The 22,795-nt window shown below is 38.4% G+C and overlaps 1 protein-coding gene across 2 annotated transcripts in view; it reads left to right on the top strand.

The window, feature by feature from the left end:
* Positions 1-22,795, top strand: part of dis3l2 (DIS3 like 3'-5' exoribonuclease 2) — a 307,005-nt gene that overhangs the window by 50,750 nt on the left and 233,460 nt on the right. For both annotated transcript variants that reach the window (XM_073041187.1, XM_073041186.1), the window contains exon 5: positions 8,001-8,102. In XM_073041187.1, the coding sequence (XP_072897288.1) occupies positions 8,001-8,102 (102 nt within the window). The remainder of the gene's footprint in view (positions 1-8,000; positions 8,103-22,795) is intronic.

Here is a 22,795-nt window from a genome sequence, read left to right as displayed (position 1 = left end):
ATTTCATGCAACAGCCAGGGGACCGGGGATTCAGCGCTGGGCTCTTCCCTCTTCACTCGCAGTTACTGAGAGAATCCTCGTTAGTTTCTTTTCCTCCACTTATGCTTAAATTCAGCGGGTTGGCACGTCTTATCTTAAGGTCGTAGGCAGAAGAGAACGGAGCGCTGGCCGGGCGACACTGGAGGGCATTGCCTGACTGCCGGTAGATGGGTGAGAAGGTGGACCGACCCAGCGCGCGCCAGCTCCCCCGCTGCTGGCTGGTGAGACGGGCGGGTGCCAGGTGACCACACCTCACACAAATGAAATTAATAAATGCAGGAAAACAAGTAGGAATCGCCTGTTGGTGCTTTCAAGAGTGGTACAACACATGAACAGATCAACCGCAGCTAAAACAACGTGCAGCAGATTGGTACAGTGGCCCAGGAAATTTGAAATCAGTGCTGGATTATCGAAGGAACCTGATTGCAGGTAGTCAGATTAGTGAAGGCCGACTGTATAATGTCAATGATCACTTGTAACATAGTTTATTTAATTTACTGATAAATATTTGTGCTGAGTTTTAGTATTGGGCATAATGCAAGGAGATTATAACTTTTACCTGGAAATTCCTTTTGTCTGGAACAAAATTTCTGGTCAAGTTTGGTCAATGTTAATTTAAGAGGAGTTAGATTCATTCTTTATGATGCAGGTCTCTAAACACAACCCAGAGGACTGTGAATCTTTGGAATTCTCTTCCTAATAAGTTATGGAGACTCAGTTGTTGAATGTTTTGAATTCAGAGATGAATAGATTTTGTTTAAATATGAAACAAATAAACATTTATCGGGGAATCACAGGAAATTAGCACAAGAGTAAAAGAAAATTTAGTCATGATCTTACTGAGTGGTGGATCAGGAAAGAAGGATTAAATAACCCACACTACTTTCATTTGCTACATTTTTTGAGCTGCTGCAATGAAGTCTGAGACTTCATTCCTCCAAGTAGGTTTCTTCATTGACTATCATCTTTAGTAATATATTCTTAACCCTTCAGCTCTCCTGCCAATCTACTTTAGTACACAGATCTTTAGTCCCTCCAGCCTAATCTCTTCCAAATCACTGCCCCAAGCACTTTTCCTAATCATCTCTCTGTCAATTCTTAAATTTTCTTCTCCAAAACATGCTTCACCCACAATTTTCACTCTGCATTGACCCTTTTCCATTGTGGACAATACTCCATACCTTATCCTCAGTAGATTATGTGTTCTCATCAACCTCACAGTAAAATAGTGTGGGCTCCTTTTTTAAAGAATTTTAAGGGACAGACTATTATAAATGTTTAGGCTTACATTTTTTAATGTAAATTTTTTAAATTTTTTTAATGCTTCCTCATCTTTTAATTGAGGAACTACCAGTTGTCTCAATGGGGAAAAATGGTTTTTTTTGGTTTCTTAGTTCTCTTAAAAATTAAGTTGCTCAATAAGTTATTTTAACTTGTACATTGGTAGTTTTTCCCTTTAATGTGTTTTGAGTGTTTTTGTGCCATCATTGCTTTGACCAGCTGCTAATATTGAGTCCTAATTTAAAGTCTTGTTTTCAACATTAGGTTATATTTTTTTCATGTCAAGAAGTGGCAAAGAATGAGACCAGTATCTGTTGGGAGGTGTTTAAAATTTACGAGCATTATAGAAGCTTTTATGGCAGTTTTAAGTTCCAATTGTGCGCTTTCAAGATAAAGTGAAAAAAATGAGTGGGTGAGGCATATTGTACATCAGTTTGAGAGGTTGTTGAGTAGCAATCAAGGTTCTCGAGATTGTAAGTCATTTTCTATTTTCCAAGTAGTGAAACTGAATATTTGTTGATTATTGATGTATGGATCACAGTCTGATACACACTAAGTATCTGAATTTCCAAAATCAATCAGAAATATTTTGTTGCTTCCAACAGGTAATTTGTGGTTCATGCAAATTCATGGTATAATATTTGGATTGATCTAATTTCTTCAGATTTAAACTCAGCGACGGGCTGCTAGTTTTCAAACAATTTACCAATGTTAAACCATTGAACACAGAGCAGAACGGCAGAGTATGGGCCCTTTAGCCATGATGTCGACTAATATAAACCTACTTCATGAAAAATACACATTTATTAAATAAGGTTTAGAAATGTTTTGTAATAGTAATCAATAATTATCTGAAGTAGTACTTAGACATCCTAAATTGAAGAACAGTCAACAAATTGGACCATCTTGTTCCACAGACTTGATGAAGTATGCAAAAAAAATTCAAATAATAATTGTTTAGGCTCATTTATTACTTGTGAAAACCAGCAGGATTTGTGGTAGAAAATTGTCCCATATTGTACTGCTGCTTTCATTAATAGCAGTATGGCTTCACCCTTAGTTTTTAGAGTAAGTACTAAGGATGACGTAAAATAACATTTAAATAAAAAAATGGTTGTGTTGACCCACCCAGCTCAATACAAGGTTTTAACGAAGACTTGTAATACTTTCAGTTACACACACAAAATGCAGGAAGAACTCAGCAAGTAAGGCAGCATCAATGGAGGGAGATAAATTGTTGACATATCATGTTGAGACTCTTCACCAGTACTGAAAAGGAAGGAGGCAGAAGTTGGAATAAGAATGGGTGAGACGGTGAATGAGTACAAGCTGACATGTGACAGGCGAGACCAGCTGAGGTGGGAGGGGGATGAAGGAAGAATCTGGGAGGGGATGTGGAAGAGTTAAAAGGCTGAAGAAGAGGAAATTTGCTAAGAGAGGACAATGGACCATGGAATAAAGGGAAGGAGGAGAGGAATCAGGAAGAGGGAGGTGATGGGCAGATAAGAGAAGAGAAAGGGTGAGAGAGTACCCAGAATGGGGAATAGAAAAAGAATGAAGGAAGGAAGGGGTAGAGATTGCCAGATGATGGGAAAATCAATGTTCGTGTCATCGGATTGGAGGCTATGTAGATGGAATATGAGGTGTTGTTCCTCTAACCTGTGTTTGGTCTCATCAAGGCAGTAGAGGAGGCTATGGACAGACTTGTCAGAATGGGAAGTTAAAACAGTCGGCTGTTTAGCATTTCTCCATTGAAGACGAGACCATATGGACATACTCCAAACTTTAGCATTTCCCAGCTGGAGAAAACTAATCTGTTGATTTGCTGAGAGTGTTAATGTTAACAAACCTAATTCTATCTTTTTGAACCCCCCCATCCTCCACATCCCAGTTGCTTTCAAATAAATTGCAAATAAACGATGATTCACAAAATCAGCACCAACTAATTGTTCTGAATAGTAGTTAGGAATGTTCTTGGTATTACTTCCCGCACCCCCCACCACATCAGAACTAATATGATTTTTCCTTATCAAAAGTTAGCTCTGAATGCATTTGGATTTCCTTTCCTTTCAGATCATTTTAATTAATTTTAAAATAACAAATTTTAATTTATTTGGTGAATATAATACTAAATAATGCATAACTATTTTTGTAAATAGTTATGCTTTATTTTGTATCATATTTACCTAGTACCATTTTGACATGTATAGAGTAGTGGAGTTATTCTGTAACTATATAAAATTAAATATTCCCACTATGCAGGGAGCATATGTTCTTGCTTTGTCCTTCTCTGTACCTGCACAATGTGGAATTTTTTTTTAATCGATAGTGTGAAGCCATTGACCTCTGTCAAGAGAGCACCAATGAAGCGAGAGAGTTTATATTTTGAAGGAAAGACATTGTGTTTGTTGTGCTGGTGACACATTCCACACCAATGTTCCTAAGAGTTTTTTCCCTTAACTGTATCTTTTTCTCCTACCGTGGATATCATGTTTGTTCTGTTTCCTATACTTTTGCTATCAACCCTCTCCTCCCACCTGGAGCACGAATTAGGGCACCATGTGTCCTTGCTTTCCAATCATTGGTTCCTCCACAACTTCTGCCACTTTCAGTATTATGCAGCTTCCAGCTACATTGTCATTTATCTGTCCTTTGTAGTATTCCAAAATGTCTGTTCTTTCTACAACTCCTGATCACTTCCCTCTCTACAGGACCCATTCCCTATCTGATATAACTTTGCCATGCACTGTAGAAATTGCAAAACCTGGCTTTTTACTTTGTACTTTTAGCTATTGTCCCAGACAGTATTTCCAGGTGAAGTAGCAATTTACTTGTACAACTTCCAGTTTAGTTTATTGCATTCAGTGCTGCACGTCTGATTAGTGCGCAAAAGTGACCGTGAACTTCACAATGTCTCTGACTTTAATCTTCCATCCCACTTGCACTCTTATCTTCTGCCATTGGCTCTGATAAGCTTAAATACTGGCTTGATGAGCAGTACCTCAGGATGAATACAAGTCTGACAGTGTTATATTTGAGTGCTCGCAGTATATGGAATAAGGCAAATGATCTTGTAGTGCAGTTAGAGATTAGCAGGTATGATGTTGTGGGCTTTGCTTAGATGTGGCTGAAAGATCATAGCTGAGAGATTTAACGTCCAAGGATACACATTGTATCAAAAGGACAGTCAGGTAGGCAGAGCGAGTGGGGTGGCTTTGTTGGATTAAAAAAAATGAAATTAAATCCTTGGAAAGAGGTGACCTAGGATCAGAAGATGTAGAATCCTTGTAGGTAGAGTTGAGAAGCTGCAAGTGTAAAAAGACCCTGATGGGAGGTATATAGGGGCCTTCAAACAGTAGCCAAAATGTGGGAGATAGAAAAGGCAAGTGGAAAGGGCAATGTTATGGCGGATTTCAATATGCAGATAGATTATGAAAATCAGGTTTGTGCTGGATTCCAAGAGAATGAATTTGTAGAATGCCTATGAGATGGCTTTTTAGATCAGCTTGTAGTTGAGCCCACTAGGGGAATGGTAATTCTGGATTGGGTGTTATGTAATGACCTGAATTGATTAGGGAGCTTAAGAAAAGGAGCCCTTAGGAGGCAGTGATCATAGTATGATAGAATTACTCTACAATTTGGGAAAAAGAAACTAAAATTGAATGTATCAGTATTACCGTGGAGGAAAGGGAATTATAGAGGGATGAGAGAGGATCTGACGAAAGATAATTGAAAAGGGACACTAGCAGGGATGATGGCAGAACAGCAATAGCTGGAATTTCTGGGAGAAATTTGGAAGGCGCAGGAAAGAAACATCACAACGATGAAGAAGTATTATTCTAACGTAGAGGTTCCCAACCTGGGGTCCATGGACCCCTCAGTTAAATATAAGGCTCCATGGCGTTAAAAAAAAGGTTAGACCCCTGTTCTAAAGTGAGAATGAAGCAACCCTGGCTGACAAAGGAAGTCAAAGATGGCATAAAAGCAAAAAATAAGGCAGATAATATAGCAAAAATTAGTAGGAAAGTAGAGAATTACAAAGCTTTTAAAAACCAACAGAAGGCAGCTAAAAAGCCATGAAGAGTGAAAAGATGAAATATGAAGGTAAGCTAGTCAATAATATAAAAGGTAGCATATATATGAAGAGTAACATGGAGACAAGAGTTGATATCGGACTGCTGGAAAATGATGCTGGTGAGGTAGTAATGGGAGAAAAAGGAATGGAAGATGAATTTCATTAGTATTTTGAGTCAGTCTTCACCGTCAAAGACACCAGCAGAATGCCAGAAATGCGAGTGTCAGGGGTTAGAAGTGAGTGTTGTTGCTTCTACAAAGAAAAAGGTACTTGGAGGCTGAAAAGTCTGAAGGCAGATAAGTCACTTGGACCAGATGGACTTCACCCCAGGGCTCTGAAAGAGGTAGCTGAAGAGAATATGGATACATTCGTAATAATCTTTCAAGAATCAATAGATTCTGGAATGGTTCTGGAGGACTGGAAAATTGCAAGTATCATTCCACTCTTTGAGGAGGGAAGGAGACAGATGAAAGGAAATTAGAGGCCAATTAGCCTGACTTTAGTGACTGGAAACATAGCTGGCGGTGACAAGTCTTGTTCCGCAGGTGTTGGTGTTGGGATTGTTTCTTTTCACATTATGTCAATAATTTGGATGAAGGAATTGATGGCTTTGTGGCCAGGTTTGCAAACAATACGAAGATAAGGAAGGTTGTGTTAAGGAAGCACAGTGTCTGCAAAAGGACCTAGATAGATTGGGAGAATGGACAAAGAAGTGGCAGATAGAATATAGCATTGGGAAATGCATGGTCATGCACTTTTATAGAAGGAATAAAAGCGTGAATTATTTTCTAAATGGTAAAAAATTAAAAAATCATAGGTGCAAAGGGACTTGCGAGTCCTGTGCAGAATTCTCGGTAAGAGTTAACTTGCGGATTGAGTCAGTGGTAATGAAGGAAATTGCAATGTTAGCATTCATTTTTGAGCAGACTAGAATACAAAAGCAAGGATTTAATACAGAGGCTTTGTAAGAAATTGGTCAGACCACGCTTGGAATATTGTGAGCAGTTTTAGTCTCCTTATCCAAACTAAAGATGTGCTGAAATTAGAGTGGGTCCAGACGAGGTTCATGAGAATAATCCCTGGAATGAAAGAATTAACATAAAAGAAGCATTTTGATGGGTCTGGGCATGGACTTGCTGGAGTTTAGAAGAATGAAGTGGGAATCTCATTGAAACCTATTGAATATTGAAAGGCCTAGATAGGGTGGATGTGAAAGGCCTAGATAGACTGGATGTAGAGAGGATGTTTCCTGTAGTGGGTTATCTAGGACCAGAGGACACACTCAGAGTAGAGGGACATCCATTTAGAACAGAGGTGAGGAAAAATTCCTTTAGCTAGAGGGTGGTGAATCTGTGGAATTCACCCCCACAGATGGCGTTGCAGACAAGGCATTGGGCATATCTAAGGTGGCGGTTGATAGATTCTAATTTAATCAGGGCATCAAAGTTTATGGAGAGAAGGCAAGAGAATAGCGTTTAGAGGGATAATAAATCAGAAATAATGGAATGGTGGAGCAGACTCAGTGGGCTGAATGGCCTAATTCTGCTGCAATCTCTTATGGTTTCTGGTCTTATTTTCAGAACTTGACACAATATACCTGTCAGGATTCAACATTCAATTTAGCAATTTCAGATAATCACCCTTTCTAGTCCTGATGAAAGTTCTTATATTTAAATGTTAAATCAGAGTTTCTTTGTCCTCAAATACTACCTGAAATACTGCGTATTTCTCTCTTATTTCGTCCTTCTAATAATTGTAGTGTTCCATGTTTTTCTCAGTTGCGGCATACTTTTGTTTTACTTTCTTTCCTCTCCGACTTCATCACTTTCCTTCTGTTTCCATTTGTAGCAGGTAGGATGGCTGTGATTAACAAGCCTTCACCATCCTCTCAGCTGGCATCAGCACTTTCTGTCTTCATTCTTCCTTCTTTTCCACCCTATCACAGCCTTTCCTCTTCTCTCCCCTTCATTTCTTCCATGTAACTTAAAACATATTCGAATGTGCGGCCATGTACTTCTAATGTTAACTCTAGTTCTATTCGGTTTTGTTGGCTGACTTCCAACCCATTTCCACAATTTTCTGTGTTTTTTTTTAGAATCAACAGACTAACCTGTTACAAGTTTCATGTCTTCTTTGGTGGTAGGAAGAGATGATGAGAGTATAAGCTCTTTGGACTCTAGGCTTCCTTTATTTTGGCATGAACTTAGCATATTTTCTGTTTAATTGCAGTGATCAAGAAAACGAGGTAGATTGCTCAGTTACACTTAATGGCTAGTGTGCTATTCATTTGCATTTTCTTGATTCCACTGTAACTTTGGTTTAATGGAATGCCACTAATATTGATTTAGAAAAAGGTTTAAAACAGATGTTGACAGAATTACCCAATGAGATTGGAAAGGTTAACTGTATGTATGGTGTGTAACTTAGTTCGTGAGGCCTTGAGTCATTTTCTCCATGATCTCATTGTGTTCCTAAATATCCTATTTCTATGTTGAATTTCAAATCTTGGAATGAGGAGCATCACATTCAGGGCAAATAATCTCATGCTATTTGACCTTATCTAGGTATCATATGTTTTTAACATTATTCCAATATTTTCTTTCAGGATGGAGCTCGAGATATTTTTATCGATGGCGTCATTTCTCGAAATAGAGCTTTGAATGGTGATGTTGTGGTGGTAAAAATCCTGCCCAGGGAACAGTGGAAAGTAAGTTTTCGATCTGGAATAAAAAAAACTATGCTTTTCTCTTCTTTCCCCTTCAGCCATCTCCTCCGCTCCACCACAAAATATAGAAACATTATTTACAGAGTTCTAAATGTACATTTGAAGTTTTTGCAAGTAAACCATTTACATTTGCTGGTTGGGATTGAATTTTCATAGCACATGATTAGTATCTTACACATTGGTGCTATAAGATCAAAATTGAAACAAATTTCATGCTAAAGAATTAGTAAATATGAAAAATATGAGATTTATTTTTCATATTTACTAATTCTTTAGCATGAAATTTGTTTCAATTTTGATCTTCATTAAAAGCTGGAACTAACTGAAACTGTTTATGCTGGAGTATCCTTCTCAAACCTCTCTGCCTCTTCTTATCTCTTTACTTGTAATATGCTCCATAAATCTAGCAATTTGCTGATGATACTAAGCTGGGTGGCAGTGTGACATGTGATGAGGATGTTAGGAGAACTCAGGGTGACTTGGATAGGCTGGGTGAGTGGGCAGATACTTGGCAGATGACGTTTAATGTGAATAAGTGTGAGGTTACCACTTTGGGAGTAAGAACAGGAAGGCAGATTATTATCTGAACGGTGTAGAGTTAGGTAAGGGAGAAATACAAAGAGATCTAGGAGTCCTTGTTCATCAGTCACTGAAGGTGAATGAGCAAGTGCAGCAGGCAGTGCAGAAGGCTAATGGAATGTTGGCCTTTATTACAAAGGGAATTGAGTACAAGATCAAGGAAATCCTCTTGCATTTGTACAGAGCCCTGGTGAGACCACACCTGGAGTATTGTGTACAGTTTTGGTCTTCAGGGTTAAGAGGAAGTGCAGCATAGATTCACGAGGTTAATTCCTGGGATGTCTGGACTGTCTTACGCAGAGAGGTTAGAGAGACTGGGCTTGTACACACTGGAATTAAGGAGATTGAAAGGGGATCTGATTGAAACATATAAGATTATTAAGGGATTGGACAAGATAGAGGCAGGAAATATGTTCCAGATGCTGGGAGAGTCCAGTATCAGAGGGCATGGTTTGAGAATAAGGGGTAGGTCATTTGGGACAGAGTTAAGGAAAAACTTCTCCCAGAGAGTTGTGGGGGTCTGGAATGCACTGCCTCGGAAGGTAGTGGAGCTCAATTCTCTGGATGCTTTCAAGAAGGAGTTAGATAGGTATCTTATGGATAGGGGAATCAAGGGATATGGGGACAAGGCAGGAACCGGGTATTGATAGTAGATGATCAGCCATGATCTCAAAATGGCGGTACAGGCTCGAAGGACCGAATGGTCTACTTCTGCACCTATTGTCTATTGTCATCCAGCTGTCCAAATTGTTTTGATGTGCCTTGTCAAATTCTCTTTAATAATCTACTTTGGAAACATCTTTGAATACTATGTTTGTTGCTAAGTACAGTAAAATTCTGTTAATTCGTCACCCTAGGATAACTGGTGGTGGACCAATTTAGGATTTTTATATTTAGGCTTTCTTATCGATATTCCAACCAGCTTTTGATTTACTATTTTAGATGTTGTATGGTAGTATAAAGTATTTCCAGTGAACTAGCACAGTTTAAAGGGAGTAGAGAAATCAAGGCATGGTGGATTTAAAAGAAGTAGGGACTGAAACTCCAATGTGTTAGAAGAAGAGTAGAACGGACCCAAGGTGAGTTTAAAAAAACAAGTTGTGGGAGCAGGGCCCTTGTGAGTTAAAAGAAGTTTTGGAAAAGGGCCCCAGAGACTTCAAAAGGCTCTGGTGAATTTACAGGGAAGCAAGGGTCTGGTGAACCAAATGCTGAACTTGGATTGGATAGTGGATTGTCAGGATTTTACTGTTCATGGTATTGCAATTGTAATTCAAGATTATCTAGAGTACCACCCCAGGGCCAGTTAATTCTCACTATAAACATACTGCTAGGGTGAACAACTTGGCTGAATGAATTATTGAATTTGCTTCACACAAGTTCCTACTTGCATACATTAGTAAGGTTATAACATAATTTGTTGTTTGCACTTTCAATCAGTTCTGTCTGTTCAAAAAAAATACTGCAAATGTTTAGCAATTGGAATTAAAAGCAGAAAATTCAGGTGACACTCCGAAAATTAATTAGGATTTGTGGAGAAGGAAACAGTTTTATTAGATGATGGATCTTAAATTTCAAATCTGTTTCTTTCTCCACAGACACTGCTTGAGATCTGAGCATTTCCAACTTTTTTTTGTTTTGAGTTCATCATTTATTCTGTTGAAAATTAAATTTCAGAGAATATCTGTATTACCCAGAATGTTTTTATGGATATTATACAGTATGATATAATACCATAAGACTATAAGACATAAGAGTAGAATTAGGCCATTCGGTCCATCGAGGTCTGCTCTGCCATTCAATCATGGCTGATCCTTTTTTATCCTCCTCAGCCTGACATATGTTAGAATACTGGACTACTTAAGGTACCAAAATTTGAAACTTTTGAAGCAGATCTTACATTTTGAGTGTTAATCAATTTCTGAACTAAAACTTAATTAAATCATTGCTACCATGAGGCTTCCTTGAATTGCCTGATTCTTTTAAAATGCACAGTGTAAATTATAGTACAAGGATTAGCAAAAGTACAGTTAAATTGTTTTTGTAAATTAAATTATTGTAATAATTGGCTCAATTGAGATATCTATTAAAATCTCATTGGCTCTCCACTTGGCCTTGCATCGCCTGGAATATAGCAATACTTGCGTTAGGCTGCTGTTTATTGATTACAACTCAGTGTTCAACACAATCATACCCTCAAGGCCTCAGTTCCTCCCTCTGCAACTGGATCTTTGACTTCCTCACTGGGAGACCACAGTCACTGTGGATCATAAATAAATGAGAATAGGAAGGGGGAGAGGGGAATCGTGTTTGGGGGGGAAAAGGGAAGGGAATGTGAAGCACCTGGGACACGTTCTGCAGTGAACAATGAGCTAGTTGATTGGAATCAAATTACCTTGCCTTGTGTCTCAGGGCTGGGTGTGTCTGCACCTGCTCCACTCTCTGCCCCGGCACATCTTCTGTGCCATTGTCCCACACCCCTCTTGTGGCACTCTATCCTTGCTATTCTCAGTATCCTTTGCTCCCGCCAGATTTACAAACTCACTCTCTGCACTACATTGACAAATACAATACTGTTCAAAAGTCTTAGGTACCCTAGCTATATATACAATATGTGCCTGAGACTTTTGCACAGTATTGTAATGTATAGGGATTTTCCATTATTATTCTGTATTGCACACTGCTGCCACAAAACATCATATTTCACGACATACGCCAGTGATAATAAACCTAATCCTGATTCTGAAAGTTGCAGTGTTTCTATAAAAACTGAATTCAATGAATTGCCATTTTGTTTAGTTCGCCATAAATAATGTAAATGGATTTACATAAGTTGCCTGAAAGGTTTTGTGTATTCACCAAATTTGGCTATTTGCTCAGTTTCAGAGTGACAAGTTTTGTTTTCTCTCTAATTTGATCACGGAATCTGTTTGACACTTTAAGATATAGATAACAAATTTGTACAGCAGGGGGCAGAAATATTATTAAAGCTATAGGTTCTGGGCAAATATTATACACAACCATTAAGTATTCTGTTTTTTGTACAGAATATTTCATTTGTTTTTTAAATTATTGTTTGATATTGATCTTTTGTGATTATTCCACTGCATAAGTTTAAAAAGCATTTCAAGTACTGTGCCGCAAGAAACTTCCTTTTGCATTAAACACCTTACACCTTCTCCATTAAACATCATGCGTGGTGATGTATTGATATGCAAAATATATTGTCAATTAATGTCTGCTTTATGTTGAAAGTTTTCAAAGTTTACTCCTGTGAAATTAGCACTAAATAATAATGGTAATTAGTGATTACAATTTTAACTTTGTTTTTCATATTTGCTTTATTCCTCCGCATGATACCCTTTGGCTTATGCATCTTTTGGTCACGTATATTTTTATTAATAGAATAATTAACTTTGGGTAAGTGTTTGTGTAGACTATTTGTGCAGGTGTCTGATTAGGTAGGTGGCATATGATTGTACTACACGAAAGACTGTCACAGTTAATTGAAAGTGCATTTTTGGATGTGTTAGTGTAAAATTATAATTGACTGAAATGTTTTGGAGAATATGAAACTTCACTTTACATTTGTTCATGATGACGTGCAAGTCATGGGCTTAAATATGAATCTACAACACATAATGTTAGTGAAATCTGGCAACAAGTAAGGCTGCATCATTGCATGAACACTTTTTCAATCTTTCTAGCTCTGTTGTGCACCTCTCCTCCAACAGCCTTCTTATGGGACTGGAACTAAGCCTAAGAACTAATGGGAAACTTAAATTTTTGGCAGCTACACTCTGCCACCAAGGTTATTCCGACCTTGTTAGTCCAGCTGCTGTACGATATTGATATTAGTGTGTAAGTATGGAGGCCATGCTCCAGGCCTTCATCGACTTGTTCACAAGTGTATGAGTAGCATACGTACACAACATTTGCATAACAAAGACTATCTATCAACTTGTCCCCGCTTTACAGCGTTGTACGAGGAATGGAGCACGAGGCAAACTTCAATAATGAAATTAATCATTGTTTTCAAAGTGCCAGCAAAAGTACATTTGTAATTCAGGATCTCAAAGTTCATAGTGTACTAGGCAGCATTGACCTACAGTGTCCTGGAAAACTTAGAGCAGTGACCACAGGCCACTGAAAAGATATTATCAATGCTGTCTCTGCAAAATACTCTTAAAAACATTCAATGCAAAGGTAAGTGAGCTAACATGAATGTCCTTTCCAAAGCTAACAACCCCATCATTGAGGCCCTACTTGTAGAAGTTTAAGTTCAAGTCCAGTTATCTTCAATCATACATGAATATAGACAAACAAAACTGCGCTCTTCCAGGTCAAGGTGCAAAGTGCATCACTAATGGCATATAGCACAATTAGACATATAGTTATGATTTCAGAAAGCCATTCAGTCAGAAAGAAAAAAAAATAGTCCAAGTTCCTGTGTGGCATGACTGTAGACTTATGGGATGTTGTCCTGATCTAGCTTGTTCTTCCACTGAGTGAACATTGGCGGGCTGCATCGAGTGAGGGCAGCACTGATGGGAGGAGTCAGCCTCCAACCAATACGGATTCCAGTGCATCCTACAGAGGTTCTCCCAAACTGCCTTTGCATCTCTCATGACGGCTGCGACAGGTGACCTAATGGCCTAGGCTTAGGCCTTGTCCTTGCCATAAACGAAGCAACGCTACTCCCCCGCTGTCAGTCTCGCCAATAAACCAGTGAACCAGATGTGTAGTATTCTATCGTACCAATGTCCAGCAGGTTCTTGCGGTCCCAATAAAAACGTCCAAGGCAATCATAGCATCGATTGTTGGACTGTTCACCTTGGCACAGTGGTATACAACAAGTTTAGGCAGCGCAACGACAGTATGCATTAAGTTTAGCTCCAATGCTATCGAGCAACTCATGGGTGCGATTGACCTGCACTGCAGGTTGAGTACCCCCGAATCTGAAATTCCAAAATCCGAAACCTCCACAATCTGATTTTTTTTTTGATTTTGAGCACTGATATCATGTTACAAAGGGAGAATTCCAGAAGGTGACGTGCAGGTTTCTGAGCACCACAAAGAGTTCTGAGAGGTAATCTTACATGTGAAATGAACAGAAGTGAATGGAAAATGAAAAACAATGTATAAAGTGAAAAACGAAGATGTCAATTGTGGATCGTCAGCGTCTGAATGAAGGTGTGCTGTTTAACAGTATGATGATCATTGAAACAAGCAAAGATCTATCATGATGAACTGAAATTTGAAGGTAATTGTAAATTTTCAGTAGGCTGCTTGGAGAAATTTAAGAAAAGGCACAACATTAAATTTTTAAAGCATCTGGTGATCACGAAAATCTAGCACCAGAACAAGTCTATGAAGCTGATGGTTTTTATATCATTCATAATGGCATTAAATTTTTAAAGTGTCACTAATGAAAATCTTAACACCAGAACAAGTCTACAATGCTGATTGTTTTTATACCTTACATAAAGCCTAAAAGAAAAGAGTAAAATATAAATACAATCTTCTAATCAAATCATGGCATTGTAGGTGAAGACTGAAATCCAACTGTTCAGCAGCAGATTCAGGTATTCTCCCGATGCTGCTGTACTGCTTTTTGTTACCCTGCACACATTATATTGTCATTATATTTATGTTATGTAATATTTTTTGCTGTTAAGGTCATATGTGTAATGAACAAGTGTTGGAGGTAAGGACAAAAACTCCTTACCAATAGTACATAAATTCAGAGTTGGAATTGATGGCATCCCAAGCTATCTCATTATATACTCCAAAATCCAAAACACTTCAGGCTCCAAGCATTTTGGATGAGGGATACTCAACCTGTACTTGATTTTCTTAGAGTTCAGCAGTGACTTGCGATTGTAAAAAAGACACACAAAATGAACAAAGGAAAATCTGCAGATGCTGGAATTCCAAGCAACACACACAAAATGCTGGAGGAACTCAGCAGTCTAGGCAGCATCTATGGAAAAGAGTACAGTCGATGTTTCGGGCCGAGACCGAAATGAACAAATGCACTGTGGATGGATCCGGAGGGACTACTGTGTCTGAACGTCCCGCCATCCTACTGGAAGCTCTGCTCTGTTGATCAAGCTATATCACTTGCAACAGGCTCCTAAAATGGGCATTTTCAGTGAAGCAAATTGCCAGGCAGGCATAATATAAGATAAAAGGACTTGCTAGGAGTTGTATTTAACATAAGGGAATTTTCCCCCTGAGTCTTGGGAATCCCTGGCCTATGATTACATGAAATGAAGAAGCGGCATTCAGATGATTTTGAGAACCTTGAGTCCATGTGTTGGAGGTATACAGGAGAGCTATGAGTGTGCCACCTCGCAAAATGCTAGTGTACTTCATATCAGGCACTTCTTTTCTTCTTTGTGAAAGAGTCAGTGTTTCCCGTGTTGACTTTATCAGTCAACTTGGAACTATTGTAACTGAATTGGAAGGCAAGCTATCCTTGATCCTGAGGAGCTGCCTAAGAAGATTTATTCTGAGAATGGTTTTCTTATTGATTGTTTTATGAGATTTTTGAATAGTTTGTGAGAATGTTTTAGAAGTTGTGCACTTAATAGTAATTTTAGTAAGTTGTGCATCAACTCCAGTCAATATCTACATCAACACACACAAAATGCTGGAGGGACTCAGCAGGCCAGGCAACATCTAGGAAAAGAGTACAGTCGACATTTCGGGCTGAAATATCGACTGTACTCTTTTCCTAGATGCTGCCTGACCTGTTGAGTTTGTCCAGCATTTTGTGTGTGTTGCTCAGATTTCCAACATCTACAGATTTTTTCTTGTTTGTGATTCAATATCTACATATCTATATTGATAAGAGTTGAACATTTTGGACTCTGAACAGGAAGGGTGGATAAATTAGTATTGGAAGATAGTGAACAGTTATGAGCTAGATTGAATTAAGTTTTATTTGGGAAATGAAGTGTTCTGTGAACGTTCATCATAATTTGTAGACTTTTGCAATCTATTTCCATGGGTGTAACAAATTTGACAACATTCTACAATAAACAAATGAGTATTTGGGTGTGGAGCTTGTATGAAAAATCTTTCAGAGAAACAAAACCCAGGAAAGGGAAATTGCTTTGTCAGTGTTGCGATGTGATTTAAAATAGGACTGAGTTCAGACCTTTATCCTGAAAGTGACAAATGAGATAGAGTGGCAAGGCTATGATCTTTGATACCGGAATCACAGAGAAATGTTATTGGGTGGAGTAGAACAGTTAACTTGTTTCCTTTATTACTATAATAGATAACGGACATCTGCAAGCCATGTATAAATTCAATGTTCATTACAAATTCTATGTTCAATGAAATTTAAGTGCCTATTATTCAAGTTCTTAAGAATAAAATTATATTTTATTCTAAATCATTTTATTCTCTATCTCATTTTATTTAAGTGTTAAATTTTAAGATAATTGGCTAATGCTCCATTGGAATAAGAAGAAACTTGTGAAATGTGGTTTGTATCCACTGGTAGCATTTTAGGTCATTGAAGTATTGAAAGATCTTGAAGTGGATACTTTAAATTGTTTCTGCTTTATTTAGAAATATTCTGTTGAAATGTTACTGGAGAAATTTACTTAATGCATGCCATGAGGGAGAATACATAACTACATGCAATCTTCAGCCGTCAAAAAGGCTTTCTTCAACTAACAATTGCTTTACAACCACAAGCATGCTTTGCTGCTGTTCTGTGATCTCTATCCTCTGCCAACGTTCTCTTTCACCTTTATTCCAAATAGGACATCTAACTGGATCATGAGAGAAAACTGTCTAACTTCCTGTCCCAGAGATGCTTCATAACTTTAGCCAGGAGCCTGTGCATAGCTGTAGACCATACAAAGAACCACTGTGTTACTATAAGTACAGTCAATGAACGAACATCTGATAATCTTTTCAGGCAAGACTGTGTAAACACAGTCAAACTGGACCATTGCTCTAGTTATCTGTCTTTGCTGATTGTTTAGATTTGTCACTTTATCTTCTATACCTTAAAACCTCATCATTCCTTACTGTAGTACAAAGCAGAACATCCTACCCCAAGTGACTTTAAGCAAGAGAAATGAGGATCACTAAGTGAACACTCCCAATACTTAGCTATTACATTTCGAATTATCATCATCCATTTGCTTTCATCCTTACTGGTACCTTGCCAAAATATAAAAAAACTAAATTATGATGATGGGGAAATGGGAGCTTGCACTGTGAACCCTTCAAATGGCCTTTATTGATCACCTTGACAATTAATGGGAATTAAGGGATTGGTTACACATTAGAGTTTCTCTTCGTGGGCTCTACCATTTTGAGGTACACACACCAAATGCTGAAAGAACTCAACTAGTATGGAAATGAATAAGTAGTCGACGTTGTGGGCCAAAACCCTGGAAAGGAAGGGGGAAGGGGCAAAAATAAGAAGGTGGGGGGGAGGGGAAGGAGGACAGGCTGTGGAAGGTGATAGGTAAAGCCAGGTGGGTGGGGGAGGCGTGAAGTAAGAAGCTGGGAGGTGATAGGTGGAAAAGGTAAATTGTTGGGGAAGGAAGAATCTGATAGAAAAGGAGAGCTGACCATGGACAAAAGGGAAGAATGAGGGGCACAAGGAGGAGGTGATAGGCAGATGAGGTAAAGAGAAAAGGTAAGGGGGGGCCAGAGTGGGGAGTCTCACCAATGTAGAGGAGGCCGCATGGGGAGCATGCAGTAGACAACCTCAACAGATTCACAAGTGAAGTATTGCCTCACCTGAAAGGACTGTTTGGGGCCATAACTGGAGGTAAAGGAGGAGGTGAATAAGCAGGTATAGCTCTTCCTGCATTTGCAGGTTTAAGTGCAAGGAGAGAAAATAGTGGTGAGGGGCGAATGGAGGGAATGATTCCTGCATAAAGTGGAGAATGTGGTGTGTGGAGTGGGAGAAATGTGTTTGGTGGTAGGATTCTATTGAAGATCCTGCCAAGGTGAGACCACTCTTGGGTTGGAGGAGAAACTCCTCATATTCCATCTGGGTAGCCTCCAATCTGATGGCATGAAAGTCAATTTCTCTAACTTCCTGCAATTTCTCCCCCTTCTCTCTTTTTCTATTCTCTATTCTGGCCCCCTTCCCCTTCTCTTCTCCTCACCTGTCTATCACCCCCTTCCCCTGCATCACCCCTCCTCCTTCCCTTTCTCCCATGGTCTACTTTCCAGTTCTATCAGGTTCCTTCTTCTCCAGCCCTTTATCTTTTCCCCCTAAAGCCTCCCAGCTCCTTACTTCATCGCATCTCCCCATACGCACTTGGCTTCACCTATGATCTTCTAGCTTGTACTCTTCCACTCCCACAACTTTGTATTCTAGCTTCTCTCTCTCCCCCCTCCCTCTTTCCAGGTCTGATGAAGTGTCTCAGCCTGAAACAGTGACCGTTTATTAATTTTCATAGATGCTGCCTAACCTGCTGAGTTCCTCCAGCATTTTGAATGTGTTGCTCTGGATTTCCAGCATCTGCAGAATCTCAAAATGTTTACCATTTTCAGCTAGCTAGTAGTGATTCTGAGAATGAACTAGTGATACTTCACCTGATATGCTAAAGACACGCTTTTAAATTGATAACTCAATGCTCCAGAGATTCTTCAGGGGTTAGACTGCAATAGCATTGGAATACTTTAAGCATTTCTTCCAAAGCCGAGTGTGCAGCCATATTAGTTCCTGTTCAACATGGCTTTTCATGGCTGCAATTTTCATCATAATTGTAATAAAATTAATAAATAATGCAGTGTACAGGAAAGCTCAGTGTTTGACATTATTATTTTAACAAGTTAACTGACCTGCAATTAATCCAAAAATTAAGTTTGCACCCAGAAGTGTTAGATATTGTGCAGAATAATATTTTGACTATTTTGTAAGTGCAAGTTGTTGTCCAGCCATGCTTAGTAAATTATCCACATCCATCAAGATACAAACAGCGAAGTGGAAACACAAGAGACTGCAGATGCTGGAGTCTGGAGCAAAAAAACAAACTGGAGGAACTCAATGGGTTCAACAACATCTGGGGGAGGGAAGGAATTGATGTTTCGGGTCAAAGCTCTGCAACAGGGCTATAGCTCGTGAAATTGTTCCCAACAAATGAATTAAAAGTTTGTATGAGGCCAAGTCTATCAAGTGTAATAACTTATTGATACCAATAAATAATAAACAAATGCTACTGTAATTTTGAGCAGACCACCAAAAGGAAGTTCCCACTATATGAGTACCCTTGGGAACTTCCATAAATTGATATTTAATATGACAGATTTAAAATCGAACTTTTACGGGAAAGAACTATTGCCAGAAGCTAAAGTGAACTGTGGAAAGTTATTGCTTTTTTTGGCTTACATATAAATTTCTTCAACAGTGTTTTGCTTTGTTTCTTTGCTGAGCTTGTAAAATGTGCTTAAAATGCATGTATTCTGGGCTTCATTAAGGTATTGGAACTTCATACTAATAGGAATAATGGCCTGTGTTCAGAAGTCATTTGTATTGAATTTCTCTTAAAGGGGAAATATCGGTAAGCACAACACTTTGTTGAATCAATTGGTAGAAAATTTTTTTATTTGTGTGTACTAAACTGCAAATTAACATCTCTAAGTTGAAGCATTTTGAGATAGATTTAAATCTGCTTTACCTCTGTTTTGATTCTGATATTTACTTGTTCATATATGGACACTCCTGATATTTTTCTGTGAAATTAGTTTTATTAGATGACATTTTATTACCAATAGTGACAAATTTCTTCAGCATATTATAATAGACTGTATCTGTCAGCCAAATGAAATTTGCCACATGTACATCGAGACATTGAAGCATCTAGTGGAATGTGTCATTTTTGTGTCAATGATGAGCCGTCTGAGGATTTTCACTACACTTGTGGCCCTAACGTAGCATGCCCACAACTAACTAACGCTGATCCTAGCTGTGTGTCTTTTGTATGTGGGTGAAAACTGGAACATTTGGAGAAACTTGTGCAGTCACAGTCACAGTACCAACTCCTTGCAGACAGTGGCTGGAATATGATGGTGTTGTAAAGCATTGTGCAAACTGTTATGCTCTAACCAACTTTAGCTTGAACTTTTACATTGGAATAGATATGAATAAGAAACATAGCCGTATAACTCTCTGCTTCCTTTGTAAATCTGCAACTTTAAAATTGCCTTCAAGTGAGACCATATGATCACAAAACACCTTTAAATACTGGAATTTTCTGTATTCATTTATTTGCCACAAAGTGTGTTCCCCAGATAAGGTTTTTGGTAACTTTTGTACTTGCTGAGTCAGTCAGAATTGTGATCCAATATAAGCTGTTGCTTTTGTGCAATTAACTTTATAGGAACTATGGGAAATCGATTTTCCAATTTTACACTTTTCAGTTGGGCTCCTAATCCTATAAACCATGATTCTTAAATATTATCCCCCCAACTTTACCCTTTGAAGTTACTGATTGCATTCAGGGTCATTAACATGTACCCTGTATTTTCCTGACCCTGAAGCGTCTGCCTTCGGTGCTATTATTCTGGCAAACTTTTGAGTTATTTTACTGACAATCATCTTTGCCTTGTTGTCAGATTTTGTTATTCCAGATTGGACATTTTACTCAGCTAAAATTGCTCTATACTTTTAAGTTGATGTTGTCTAAAAATACTGACAATGAACCAAGTAGAAAGCCACAACTTTTGTCAAGGCACTATCCAATGCTCGCTGTTCTATCAATAATCTTCCCTCTATCATGAAATCAAAAATGTTCACTGAAATTGTATTTCCACTACATTTTCAATTTCAGAGATAATTAATCAGTTTGTGTATGCACATAGCGAGAGCTAAACTGCATTATGAATTACAGCAATATCCGTCATGCAGCACTCAAATTGCACAACTCCAAGGCAATGACCAGTCCCTAGCAGGAGAGAGTGTAACCATTTTGGCATGAAGCTTGATAGTATTACTATCTCTGAATTTTGGACAATTATCTTCCTGAGGATCACTATCAACCAGAAATTGGAACTTCTTATATATGTCAAGCAGATCAGAAGTTGGGTATTCAATGTCAAAGCAATTGGTCATCTCACTTTAACGTTCACAAGGTACTATGAAGAATGTCCTATTCTTTTCAACTATATTAATCAATGTAGTTTTGGCACCCAAAATGTTCAGATTCATTCAAGATATCTTACATATTTATTACCTCCATTGTTATTGCATTCTGCAAATAGCAAATACTACACCACAGCAACTACAGTATTTCTATGGCTGTACCCAACCTCTCATCCTTCATCTGAAACGATAGAAGTTTAGCTGTATGGAAGTGCCATTAACTCTAACATCCCAGCTTGGTCAGCACTGGAATTATACCATTAAATTCTTTACCTAATTGAATTTTGGGAATGCCTTACACTGACTCCAATGATACAAGATTTTCCACTCTTTGAACTTATTTATTACCATCAATTACAAGCTTAGCCCACTAATGACCTTTTTTAAAATGTTACATTTGAACCCAAAGTTAACATTTTAGTTGAGAGCATTATTGAATGGTTGAATGTTGCTGCCTAACAATGGAGATTATGCATAATTCCTTCCAGTTAACCTCCTGAGGAAAAGTTCTGTTTACTATGTCCAGATCTGTTTCTAAGCCTTGTGACTTTTGCACTGAAGGAGTCTGGATGTGGATCACCTTTTAACACACAGACATTTTTCTTCATGTTTTTGGCATTAAATTGGCTGAAAATTTGTGCTTTGTCACACTGGTTCAATGTGACTTCAGCCAAAGCAGTCTTCAGAGACAAAACTGACAATTGCTCCCATTCAGGGATCTTATGTCATTGTGAACAAGGGAATTGGCACCTGTGGTCATATCAATCCCACGCTGTGAATCTGATCAACACAAACTAAAGACAATTAAAATGCATGATCAAGAGCTTTAAATTTGCCCTGCTCTGTTGGAACTCAGTCAGGTACATAAGCTTATGTTTAAACTTCAAGGGTGCCTAATACTTGGCAGCTACAAGAGTTCATTTGAGAAAATCAAAATACTGCAGTTGCCTGAAATCTGAAATGAAACAGAAAATGAAACAAATCAGGCAACATCTGCAGTTGATGTGAAATACTATGTGTGTGTGTCTCTCTCTGAAGATCGTCTCTGTGTTAGTTCATGTCCTCTGTGTTTCTCAAGTAGTGAAACATTTAGTTGAGAATGTTCTTTCATTATACAAATTCAAGGGAGCTTCAATATTTTAACTTATTAATGTATTTGAATAGAAGATTGTCCAGCTTGACCTGCATCTACTATGCTAGGGACCCAGTTTGCTGAAGTAGCGAATCAGTCAGCCCTCTTTAGGTATGATTGCTCTTCTAGCTCTAGTGCAGTTAACTTAAAATGCACCAAACCAGAAGACATGGGAGCAGAATCAGGCCATTTGGCCCATCCAGTTTGCTGCACCATTCAAACATGGAGATCATTCCTTACTCTTCCCCTAACTCATCTCTTCCATTTGCATTTCTTTCACCCTTGCACTTGCCTTTGAAGAGTCAGTTGTCTCCCTCATCTTGATATTCCACTCTTTGTTCAATCACTGTTATTCCAAATGGAACCATTAAAGTGGAAGTCTTCATTCTGTATCACAAACTGTTTCCTTTTGCAAATACGTCTGTTCTGAAACATCTTTCTAATTGATCCTGAACTGATCTTCTGACTCCATATTCTTCCACCTTCATTCATTGGCAGTTCTCTCACTTCTGAGCCAGAAATCAACAGGTTTTTGTCTGAAGACTTGAGAACAGTGTCCAGGCTGGTATTACTGTGCAGTACTGAGGGGACGGGGCACTGTTGGATATATCATCTTAGGCAGTGCACTGTAACCCAAGTTTCTTTTGCTCATAAAGATGAAAAAAAGTGCTGTAGCACTATTTTGATGTACAGTAGATAAATTCCTGGTAATTTATCTAATATTACTGCAGTGTTCAGCATTACAGAATTGTTCTTGCATTGTTGTTTGTGGGTGCTTGCTATTAAAATGATGTAGCAAGTTGATCTTTTTATCCTTTCACTTTCATCTGCCTCTGC

The sequence above is a fragment of the Hemitrygon akajei genome, chromosome 3 (genome assembly GCF_048418815.1).
Source record: "Hemitrygon akajei chromosome 3, sHemAka1.3, whole genome shotgun sequence".
Lineage (NCBI taxonomy): Eukaryota > Metazoa > Chordata > Chondrichthyes > Myliobatiformes > Dasyatidae > Hemitrygon > Hemitrygon akajei.
This window is presented reverse-complemented; position numbering and strand designations above follow the sequence as displayed.